This window comes from Epinephelus lanceolatus, chromosome 18, assembly GCF_041903045.1.
Source record: "Epinephelus lanceolatus isolate andai-2023 chromosome 18, ASM4190304v1, whole genome shotgun sequence".
Classification (NCBI taxonomy): domain Eukaryota; kingdom Metazoa; phylum Chordata; class Actinopteri; order Perciformes; family Serranidae; genus Epinephelus; species Epinephelus lanceolatus.
The window spans coordinates 9,058,386-9,071,143 of record NC_135751.1 but is presented as its reverse complement, the minus strand read 5'-3'; the positions used below and the strand labels follow the sequence as shown (position 1 = coordinate 9,071,143).

General features: G+C 39.0%; 1 protein-coding gene across 12 annotated transcripts in view; it reads left to right on the top strand.

The window, feature by feature from the left end:
- The first annotated feature begins 903 nt into the window (after positions 1–903).
- Positions 904–12,758, top strand: part of caskin2b (CASK interacting protein 2b) — an 87,950-nt gene continuing 76,095 nt past the window's right edge. For all 12 annotated transcript variants that reach the window (XM_033644766.2, XM_033644765.2, XM_033644759.2 and 9 more), the window contains exons 1-2: positions 904–1,187; positions 5,439–5,877. In XM_033644766.2, coding sequence (XP_033500657.1) covers positions 5,784–5,877 — 94 coding nt within the window. In that variant the 5' untranslated portion in view covers positions 904–1,187; positions 5,439–5,783. The remainder of the gene's footprint in view (positions 1,188–5,438; positions 5,878–12,758) is intronic.

The window sequence follows — 12,758 nt, the reverse complement described above, 5'->3', positions numbered from 1 at the left end:
TTTAAATGCCACAACTTCTTTATAAATTCTTTATAATTCACTGCTGCCCCAAGTGGCCAGCAGTGAATGCATATTTAAATTAAATGCCAGTATCAAGTGCAGTGCACAAATAAACGTGCTTCGTTTTTTAAACTTTACAGCAATAATAATATTCATAAATGGGACAACAAAATAAACGATGAATTAATTCCTTTTTCGAATATAAAAAAGAACAAAAAAAGCACCCTCTCTCTTTTTTTTGGGTAAGAGTGAGATTTATTGGAGGGTCCAGAATGTTCAATTAAGCGACCCAACTAGAGCCGGAACAAAACAGGAAAAGGACTGATTGCTTATTCAAAATAAAAGCACTGTCAGTCGATTTATCGTTTCATTTCTCTGTTTTAAAGACGTTATTTTTCAGGATTTGAAAAGAAAACTTGTTACAGGCATTAGCAAAAATTAGTTTAAAATCATAACTACAACTGACAATTATTTTCTTTTTCCATTAATGTGCTGTTTTTTTTCTATTGATGGATCCACTTTTTTACATAAAACATTAGAAAACAGAAACAAATTATGACGTCCCAGAAGATAGCAGAGGTAAGAATCTCAAATATGTTAATTTCACTCTCTTTTGTTATGTGGTTGCCAAGTAAATTAACAAATTAACCAATTAACGATTGGTGCATTTTGGCTATGCACAACATTCTAAAAGTCTTTGTTGGGTTACAGTGTCGGTATTCCAAATTTACATTCGCTACATCCTAAAATATATCACAAGGTTACAACTTATTGAAAATAAACTCTACAGTTTTTATAAGTAGAAATCTCTAGCAGAATTTTTTTTGAAAGTCTCAGCCGGATGTTCTGTCTGATGTTGTGTGTAACTTGACACCGTGTCCCGGAGAACAGCGGGGAGAATGTGGCATTCACGGCGCGGAGGGAAAACCTGGAGCAGCGTCAATCACCGATGTGTCGTATGAAGTACTTAAGTCCTAAAAATACACGTATTTTATGTTAATTCTGCGCGTGGATTAAACTGCAGTCAAATACATTTAACAGACAGTACTCTTGGAATATAAAACTCGACTTTTCTGGAATATCAAAACAAGGAATACTTTGCCAGCTCGGAGTTTTCCTACAAACTGCCACCGTGGTCCGCTACATTTCAGGGGGTGAAAAGTTTCTGCCACACTTCACCAAACAAGGTAAGACTGACATGGAATTGATTTCTTCTTCTTGCATGTGGTAGTTTAAAAAACGGTGTTTACAAGTGCGTTTACTAACTTCGGTGCAAAGGTCGGCGGTGGTTTAGGTGACGGCGAAGCTCTCGTCGGTGTGTTTACATGCCAGACTCCTGCCGCGATATGCCAGTTTCTCCGGTGCGGAGAGAGCTTCACTCAGAGCCTTCACATCTCTTTAACCTTAAGCAGTTACTCAGAAAATCAACTTAATATTTTAACAGTGAAGACTTTTATATATTTTTAGAAACAACCCTTCCATTCGGCGTACTTAAACATTACAAAGGAGCACTTGAATTCTGTAAAATTTCAAGTTACAGTTGGCACGCAGAGCTTGCCAACCTACGCCCCCATTGTGCGTAATTTATAACAAGACTTAGAGTGTGAAAGGTTAAACAGTGCTTTTGAGTGCTTTAAATATTCCCGAATTAAAGACTGTTTCCCACGAATTCAGTCAAAACCTGAAATCAAATGCTATGTATGTTTTTATGTGGTTGATGCGTACAGAAATATAAAAATAGTAACTTTTTGAACGGAGTCTGGCACGACAAAATCTATATATCAAAGAAAATAGCATGCAACGGCTTTTTTTTTTAGCCTACTATGCAAACTTTTGTCTGGTTGGTAGGTTAAATATACAGTATGATTACAATGTATAATAATAATAATGTTAAAATCCTTCACCACACAGCACTATAACGTCATTTTAAAGTAACGACTGTCAAGTGATTTCTTGTTTGTGAGCAATAAACTGACTTATTCATTTCCACTTTAGACCTCTTCACTGAGACTTGGAGTCCCTGCTGTGTCAAAGTGAAATTTATGAGTATTGTTCCTCTTGTCATGAATGCAGTGAGAATACAAAACGCCTGAGGGAGGTGGAGGAAAAAAGGGGGACATGATGGGTGTAAATGGGAATGACAGCTTTGCTTACGCCCTGTGCTCCTCTGTGGCTGCTGGTTATGTAATGAAACGAGTTGTAACCAGGAAAACAGTGCAGAACTCAGTGCAGGATGCTGGGCCAGACCAGCGTCTCTGTGTGGACTCTGTGATCTGGCTGCAAACCCTCTTTCTGTTTATATAGCAACACTGTCTTTTTGAGGCCCGGTGCTGCAGCAGTGATCATGTTCTCATGCAGAGATCAGGACTGTCAACAGTAATGTCAGTTATCTGCAAGAAACTGGAGCAAAGACGAAGCTCTGACTAACTCTACCAACTTCTTCCTCCTATATCTGTGAGTTGTGCCTGGGCACTGGGCTGGAAGAGTTTAAGTAGCTGTTCTGCAGTCGAAATGAAGTGGATGCATATATTCTATCAGAGAGCCCCGAGGGAAGCAGCAGAACTGCACAAGGAAACCACACAAGGACGAAACTCAGTGTCAGGTGGTTTCACCCATCAGTTATTCGCCTCTCGTTTAAAACGTTTGGAATAACTTAGTTAAGTTTGGTGTAAAATCCCTGTGTAGGTTATAATTAACAATTGCTATACCAAACTCAATGCAGTTTTGTGTGAGATCCTCATGTGCAGGGTTTTATACCTTTGGTTCTAAATGTGAAGTTTGGTGTCAAACCTCGCACGTGAGGCTCTGGATAAGTGTTTACACAGCAGAGGAAACCCACAAGTGGATCCCTCATGAGCTGTTGGTGTTTGAAGGTTTGGTGAGCTGCAATTAAAGCGACCTCTCAGCTCACATGAGGTTAAACACTCCGTCACTGCGGTCACACGGCCCTGAGCTCACCTGTGACAGGTGTGGGTAAACCTTTGTCCACATTTTAGTGTGTCATGTTTGCCTTTGAGGCTACGTTAACGTCACATCAGAGCTAATAACTACCCACAATGACGTTTATCCAGAAACATCATGTTTACGTTGGATCACCACAGATATTGTTCACGTTCTGATTGTGTTTAAATGCAAATGACCATTTTTATTTGTACATGTATTTTGGATTGTATGAATTACAAATTTGTGATATTTTATTAAAATCCCAAATCTTGATGAAATAAATAAGAGTTCGGAACTCAGGATTTTGAAGAACCACAGACCTTCAAACCTGAAAAATGGGTTAAAAATAGTATGGTGAGTTTAGTGTTGTTGAGGATGAAATGTAGCTGTGAGTTTATTTATGTAGCACCTTTCATACATGACAGTTTTTAAGTGCATTTAATCCTGTCAGTTCCAGTTCAAACATTTAATTTTTGTGCCACTTAAATAAATAGTTTCAGATATAGAGGTAGTTTACATTTCGACAGTTTCCAGTGAAATGTGTGAGGCTTGTAGTAGGGTTGTTCTGATGCCAAAACCAGTTTTGGAAATGCCTCTGATACTGCCTAAAATGCTGGATCAGGTATTCGCATGTATATGGCTTTTCACCTGTCCTAAACCACATAATTAATGAACAACCACATGAAATGGCAGCTTTCCCAAAAATCAGTTCTTCACTGGTCTAAAACAGTAGCCTACACAAGGAGTTGTGATGTAAAGCTACTGGCAACTGTTTTATAGCGGCAAAGAAGAATTGATTTATGGTAAATAAGCTTTGGCTGGAAGAAAATGTCGGCAATATGGCAGTATTTTGCACTGGCAAGTCCCGCTAGTTTAGGGTTTAACCTGAGCCATGCCATATAACAATAATGGTTATCATTTCACATCCGTTCAGGGATAATAGTATAGAGCAAATCACAATATTTATTTACAATAATTTCTGGGAAAAAAAATCCCTGCGTCACAAACATAAAATCAAACGGTGCTGATATATTTAGAATATTTTCACCACTTTTCCTCACCATCCTACAGCCTTTTCTGACAGGGCATTGAAGCCGCTATATCAAAGCCACCAAACTCCCTTGACAAAAACAGTGATTTAACTTAGCAGAACACTGAATTTCTGGTCTACAACTGTGTTGATTGGTTTGTATGTAAGGTAAAGCAGAGCAAATATTCAATTATAGCGCACACTTACACTGATAGTGAGTTTTTGGTAGGTGGCTAAACTACGTTTTGCTGCGGCCCCATCCATAGCAGTGCATTGCTTAGCTTCTGTGCCTGTAGATTTGTCTCATCAAAAATGATGGCAAAGCAACAAAGTACATAAAATAAGCACAGCAGATATGTCAGATCGGTTGGACCACTGTGTTTAACTGTATATCTTTAAACGTCACAGTTATGGCTGAATAAAACAAAAGAAATCAACAAATTTGCAGATTTCACATATCTCTGCAATTGAAATCAACTGCCAGTTGTTTACCCAGAAGTGACTGTTCCATCATGGTGATTCGGTCTATACAGCTTTTAATTTAAATTTCTTTTTTTTTTTAACCCAACGTTATTGGATCGATACTTGGCATCGGCAAGTTCAAGTATCAGAGTCTGTATCGGGATGAAAAAGATCAGAATCAGAACATCTGTAGTTCTTGGGCACAATGACCTCCCAAAGGAAACAGTCAATGCCAAATACTATAGCAATACATTGACATTTACTTTGGACCATTTTCTGAAAATTTTGTAAAAAACTGACACAAATTTTAGGGATGCACAATAATATCGGCACGTCATCTGTATCCCTCTGATATAGGCTTTAGAAGAATCAGCCAACATACCGATAATTCCGATACATCATCGGTATCGGCCAATATCAGCTGTAAAATCACTAGAATTATGAAGGGAAAAAAGACGATATATCAATATTAGTATTGGTTATTGGCCAAATAAGTTGTTTATATAAGCATATCGGTTATAGGCAGAAAATCCAATATCTTGCATCCCTACTAAATTTAGATGGAAACTTGGTTCATGGCACCATTAAATTTCTGGTATTTTGCCTGAAAAATGACTTTGATGATTAATCGAGTAATTGTTGCTCAACCAAAGTTGATCACAGATCTAATAAACTTCATTTATTTATATCTTAAGTTCCCTTCAGATCTTGAGTGCTTAATCCGATTAGATTCAATAAGGACTTAGAAAGGATTAGGATCTGATAAGTGGATTCAGGACTGGATTTGGGGCTGATAAGATGCTACTAAACCCAAACTCTTCATGCATGTTTTGGCTTCATATTCATCCTGTTTCTCTTTTATGGAAAGTTATTTGAAGAACTCTGTGGAGTCCTTGTGGTCTGAGTAAGTCTTTTCTTTTCTCTCTGACGCTTTCAGGAGCTGCTGTGGTTTTAGTTTGGACTCTGATAGATGAAGTGATCTGGTTTTCTCGTTTCTTTTCAGTCGTGACCACATTACCTCCTTCAGTCTCATCTACAGCAGCTCCACCAGCCTCCAACCCCTGGCTGACCCTGGAAATAACATCTCTCTCCCAAAAATAAAGACTGAAAAGTCTGCGCAGGAAATTAAGAACAGTTTTTCCATCTCTGCAGACTCAGAGGAAATAATATCACACAGAGGATTTATTTAAAACGTTGTGTCTGGAGCTGAGACAGGAAGTGTGGAGAAAGTCTCACCTGAGGCAGGTCTCCATGTCTCTGGCACTCAGCATGAGGCTCTGAGGAGGCAGCGGGATTTTAAATAAAGCTGGTTCGAACACGAGGAGGTGGAGGTGGAGGAGGTGGGAGCATGGGGAAGGAGCAGGACCTGCTGCAAGCGGTGAAGAGCGGAGACCTGCTGTCCACTCAGAAGCTGCTGTCCAAACTCAAAGCCAACAGAAACAGTAAGTACACCTGAACCACATGCTTTTGTTGTGAAATATGGCTGGTACCTCTCTGCTGCTGGGTAGGGGTCTCCTAGGCAACTGTCCAGGGGTCACCTGAGATGTTCAAACACATGTGGAGGAAGTCTGTCCTTGTGTCTGTGTCACACGGAGTAAAACATTTAGCTGTTCAGTTTAATATTTTGCTTGTTATTTTTTGAGGTTGTGCTTCGGCTTTTGATGCTGCAGCGACTTCCTGTTTTCAAATGTGATTGCTTTTCATTGGATAGTGCTACAGATGTTTCCTAGAAACTGATTTGCACATTGACTTAAGTCTTCACTGTCTGAGAGAAGACTCTGAATACTCTGAGTGTTGTGCAGTGTATTGGTGTTGAAATTGTCATATTTTGAAACACTTGATTTGAGCTCAAAATGAAGCTTCTGGTGAGTTCGCCTACGTCAGCATTTACCCTTTACATCAGTGTTGTGCTATCAAGAGAGCCTTTCTCCTCTGTGATGTAATAAACCTGCAGACTGCAGCTGTAGCAATCTGTGGAGGTGTTGACTTGCTTAAAGCAGCTTTGTGCTGACTTTTGTCTCCTGCTGCTGTCACACCTCCTAAAACCCTCCGGCTAATCTGATGATGATGATGCCAGTGATTCTCCGAAGAGCTGAAACTAGCAGATCCCAGTTCAAATGTAAATGAAGTTTTCTGTAAGTGAAAGTGAAGAATGTGAACTCATCGGATAGATAGATAAATAGATAGATAGATAGATAGATACCCTTTAAGATATTTAGTATATTTTCTAAACTTTTGTTTCCATGACAGTTTGGCATGTGATGTTTTATCACACAGCTGATCTTCATACTTAAATAAATTAGTTCTGCAAACAGCCCCAATTTTACCAGGAAATCCAGATTTGGTCATGACAACAGCTTTATTTGATTCAGTTGCTGTTATTGTTGAGCACTTAATATACTGTCAAACAAACCTACGTATCCTCATCCAGTGGCGCGTATGAAATCTTACGAATTAATGCCTCAAGAATGGTGTTGTCATGTTACGTACTTAACTTAAAAATACGTTTTTAACGTATCTTCACATTTAAGTTAGTTTAGGTTTAGGAAAAGGAATGTGGTTGGGCAGCGTCAAATTACATTCTAAATGTAAATTTACATAGTTAAAATAACATACTTACAGTTACGTAGGTAAGGGTTAGGAAAAGAAACATGGATAGGCCTTGTTACATTATGTACTTAATGTAAAATTATGTACTTAATATACTTACCGTAAAGTTATATAGGTTAGGTTTCAAAAACGTAAAGTCAGCTAGGCTAGGTTTAGAGAAGTAAAGTGACATAGGTTAAGCTTAGGAAAAGAAACATAATTGGGCATTCTAATGTTGCGTACATAACATAATGTTATGTGCATAGGTAGGGTTTAGAAAAGTAAAATTACATAGCTTAGGTTAAGGAAAATAAACATAATTGGGTGTTTTCATATTACGTACTTAATGTAGAGTTATGTACTTAACGTAAAGTCATGTAGACTAGGTTAGGAAAAGTAAAGGTTAGGTTTAGGAAAGGCAACATGCTTTGTTGCCATCCCATTACGTACTTAACTTTAAGTTACATACTTAACATATCATACTTAGTGTAAAGTTACATAGCTTAGGTTTAGAAAAGAGAAGTTACGTAGGTTAGGTTTAGGAAAAAAAAAAAACAACAACGCAAAGTTACGTACTTTACGTAAAGTTACATAAGTTACATTCTTAAGCTTAAGTTACGTATGTAATGGAAAGTTACACAGGTTAGGTTTAGAAAAGTAAATTTAAGTAGGTTAGGTTTAGGAAAAGAAACATAATTGGGCGTTGTGATGTTACGTACTTAACATTAAGATACATAATGGTATGTAGGTCAGGTTTAGAGAAAGAAACATGATGAAGACATGCCTTAAAATGTCTCAAAGTTCACTTGTTCGAGTCATCCATCACCCCAACCTGACTCCTTGGACATGGACTCTTGCTCTTTATACTGCTGCCGTCTTTACTCCCCTCATGGTATGGTCACGGGATGGCAGCCTACCTGATTACGTTGGTTATACACCAGTTCTCTTGCATTACTTTTTGTTGGTAAACCCACAAACAGTGCACGAGAACAGTCTGATCAAACTGATGTCTGAGGAGCATTTAGGTCTATATAAGTCGATGACTTGTCGGTGAGCTGACTGGTTCTTTATCAACTTGCCACCATTAAAATTTGCTTTAAAAGGTGTTTATTGTTGTATTATTATTATCATTATTCCAAAAAGCTGCATCACATGCAGCAGCTGACTGACTGTGAGCAGTTCTTAGCGGCTCAACTTCTCTCAGACTGAGGAGCTGCTGTTAGATTGCTTTCTGATGTATCTTCTGTAGTGAATACATAAATGTCAAGTGCTGGAACATTGTAAGTCCACTGCTGTTTCAAATGTCATCTCTAACAAAGCTAGTGTCTTATATTTGGCCTAAAGCCTTAAAGGGATACTTCTCTGATTTTCATCCAGCTTTATATTTTAACAATTTGGGTAGTGTGTGTAAATGAACTGTGGTAAATTTCACTTCATCTTAGCAGCGCCCAGATCTCCCTGCTCATCTCTCAGTTCAAATCTGCTCAATGACACATTAAAGAACTACAAATGAAATGGCAAATAAGCCAGTTCAATGGTTTCCTAAATCTGTACCAAACAACTTTAACAAGCTTCAATAAGGAAACTCTACATGGACATACATCACTCAGTATCGTGACCCTGTTAGACATCACTATTACAAGTTGGAAGCTGGTATTAACGGTAACTGGCACACGACATGAATGCAGCATCATCCACCTGTCAGCAGGAGGTCTCTCTCTGTAGATGTTAATATGTAAATGTTGTCCTCGGCCAGCTGACAGGCCCGTCCTGCTCCCTCGGGGACTTCCTGCAGACTGTCACATGACCCCCACCCATTGTTCTCCACCTTAACACGCCCCATCCATCACCTCATACATTACATGAGAGCTGTTTTGCCATTGTTAGAGCAGACACCGGACTTATAAATGTTCAGGATCCAGGTTTTCCTGGTGTTGTTTACTTTGTGAAAGGAGTCATTAACAAACTACTAAAACATCAGCGGCCTCTTTTCCATATTCCGGGATATTTCCTTTGATTTTAAAAGGACATGTGTGACCCAAACTGTGTCCTCCTGACATCTGCTGCTTCACTATCTGCTATCGCCCAAATCACAAGGAGCTCCCAGATGGTGCCCCGCCAGGATTAACAGGAATTATAGCATTGGGGAGGGACAGGGACGGGGATGGGGACAGGGACGGGGATGGGGACGGGGTCGGGGGGGGGGTCAGAGGCTGCTGTGGCATCTCAGTATCACAGCACTGCAGTTTACAGTCAGCACACTGTGACTGTACCGCTCCATTACATTACATTTAATAGACTAATCTCATAAACATCTGAGGCAGTCTGAGAGGAAATGAAGTGAAACATGTGTTTGATGTTTCTGTTTGTACAGTTACACATATTTATTCTTTTAAAGAGTGCAGAAAATGTCAAATTTGTCCTCAGTGAAGTTTACGATACAACATATATGAAGTTCAAATAATGAATTAATTATGTATGTATGTTTATTTCAGTCTAAATGGAGCTTTTTTTTCAAGATATAGCATTTTTTCCCATTAAAATTAGAACCAAAGCACTTTGTTCTTGCCAGGAAATCATGAGGAACAGACTGATCTCATGAACTCACTTTACATCTGAGGCAGTCTTTGAGAAAGTGAAAGACATGTTTGTTGTTTCTGGATCTTTGTACAATGAAAAGAGGATGCGATTTATTTTCTGACATCATGATTCCTAGGAAATTTCTTTGATGTTTCAAAACAATAAGTACATAGTTCATTTAATTCAAGTGTAATCTAGAAAGTCTTTTAGTGATTGCGGTAAATGTAAAATATGTCTACAGGGGAGCTTACAATACAGCATATATGGGGAAAGTGTCTATAATATTTAACTGAGTACTTTTCTTTTCTTGACATAAGTACCAAGTATATTGCTCTTTCCAGAAAACTTGTGAGGAAAAATATAGAGAAATCATTGCCCCATCAAAATAAGAGTTGTGGAAATAAAAGATTAAAGTACTCATACTAGATCAAAGTTAATTTGATATTGGACCCCATTATGTTTTGAGTACCAAAACCAGCACCCATCAGTCTTTTTCTCTCCTGATTCTGATACCTGATCTCATGAGCATCATGAAAGTTAGTCTTCTTGACGCTTTAATCTAGAAACTTATTATCTAATTTTAAGTCTTTAAAATGACAGAAATTTAAACCTCAGGCAAAAGCAAATAAAAGCCTCCTTGTTGGCCTTTAACATCTCCATCTGTCCTCTTTAACAAAAGTGTGCCACAGGAGGTTTTATTGTTATTATTATTGACCCTGTGGAGTGATGAGGCTCATCAGTGTCCCATTATTGGAGCCTCGTAACCCTGTCGTCCCTCTGTATATAATGACGGGCTGGCCGTTGAGAAGCGAAACAAAACAGCGAGTGGTGGTGGTGGTGGTGGTGGTGGTGGTGGTGGAGGGGGACTGCTGTCTCTCCACACTCGCTCAGACCGAATCTCTGATGTTTTATTCATGAGTTTGGGTTCAAACTCAGCCAATCATCCCCCACAAAAACCCACCCTTTCTCGAGGGGAACTCCTATTTTATTATCGACAGTTTTACTCTGCAGCTCCTCTCAGCTTCACCTTAAAAAGTCACTTTAACCTTTAAGACTATTTGGCTCATTTTTTTATCTCAAGATTTATTCCAGGATTCACTTTGAAAGTTAAACTCAGACTAATGAGAGAGACAAAGTGAGAAGTTGCTGTTTTACAACAGTTTTAGCAGCAAAGTATATCCACCAAAACAGTCTGGTCAGTTTAGGTCAGTACACATTAGAATGATGGGAGCGTATCTATGTTTCCTGGGTTCTATGTTTAGCGGGTTCTATGTTCCCCACTTAACCCTGCAAAAAAGGTTCTATGTTCCCAGGTTCTATATTCCCTGCTCAACCAAGCGGGAAACATTGAAACCTTTTTGTGTAAGTGGGGAACATAGAACCTTTTTTGCAGGGTTAAGTGGGGAACATAGAACCCGGGAAACATAGGGATGACCTCAGAATGATTACTCTTGCGTTTCCATTGTGAAAAGTTGTGGATGGTCTCAATAGAGCCATTCAACAACAGAGATTTAATACTCTTGTTTGGACTACAGTGGACTGTAACCACTGTTCCTATCGCTGGCAAGTTAACATACATTAATAAACTATAACTATAGAAGATGAAGATATACTTTATTAATTACTGAGGAGAAAATTCAATCACTCTGTTGTCATTTACACACACATGCACAAATAAGACCTATACATGCATTACACAGAGAGATGTTAGAGCGAGGGGGCTGCAAATAGACAGGTGCCCCGAACACTTGGGGGTTGGGTGCCTTGCTCAAGGGCACCTCGGCAGTGCCCAGGAGGCAAACTGGCACCTCTCTAGCTACCAGTCCACGCTCTATATTTCGTTTGGACAAGTCCCTATGGACTGAACTGCAAGTTAACAGTTAGTAGCTTAAAACTGAGAAAAAAATAATTTAATTCACAGTGCCATTGAAAGGCTACGGACGGCAGCTACTAGCTTTCAAATGGAATGTTTTCATGCACGCTACTCAGTGCACTGGTTGACAACTTGAATGTATTATCACACCTTAAATGTCAATATGACAACTTTGATATTCAGTTTGTTCTTATTGTCTGTCTTGGATGACATACGCTTTAGTGATGGTTGGATCTTTAGGTATTGAAAAAAATGTTTATGAATTTCAAACATTTTTTGTGTACTGCAAATATTCTGTTTCCTGTCTTGGAAAAAATGTAGCGGAGCGTCATTACGGTGCATTCCAGCTGCACAAACCCACTATTTTTAAATATTCCATCGACAGAGATGCTCACTCCAGCCTACTCTTTTTTGTTCTGATAATGTTGGCATGCAACCCCATTTCATGGACGATAAACACAGTGCATTCCTCACATTCCTATGGTCACCGGTAAAAAGGAAATACAGCGAGAGCTGGACGGAGCAGTGAGTGACAACAACCCTGCCTACAACAGGGTGGAAATGTTCAAAAGATCTAGGATTTAGTTTTGGATTGAAGTTTTGGGGGCAAACACAGTTAAAGGTATCTCATCATGGTTACATATGCAAAAACTAGAGGCCAAAGTTCATATGTAGCTTAAGGCCTGTCTCCATGTAAACTCCTCCCCCCCCCCACGTTATAAAGAAAGGTTTGTTCACATGACGTGGGATTTTTAAGATGATACACATGAGAACGCAAAAATAACTTCAAACACTTGCTGGCATTAACTGTCTTCTGCAGTCTCCCCTTGTCACAAAGGTAGAGTGTTCAGCAGGGCTTTTCAGAGTTTGGACCAAGGTCCACATTCGTTCCATATGGCAGTTCAATTCTGGATCGGTACCTCTTGTCATGAATACAACCCATTATGTGTAACATTTTGTATTTGATTTTTTTTTTTTTTTTTTTTTTTAAAGAAAATTCTATTGATCAATAAATCCGTTAGTGTAGATGAATATACAGTGTAGCTGGAAGTCATTCACAGTGATCCAGTCACCAGTTGAATGTGGTTTTAATGTGGCTCTTTTTTAAAAGTAGGACTTAATGTATCATCCTGAGAACTGCTGGACAGTTAGGAGTGATTCCTGCTCTGAGACACCTCATAAACACAGACCCACATTTGCAAAGTTGTCTTTCTGCAGAAAATCATTTACTGCAGCATTTCTGTGCAAACCTCTCTCTCGCTGTCATATGTCTCAGTTTTC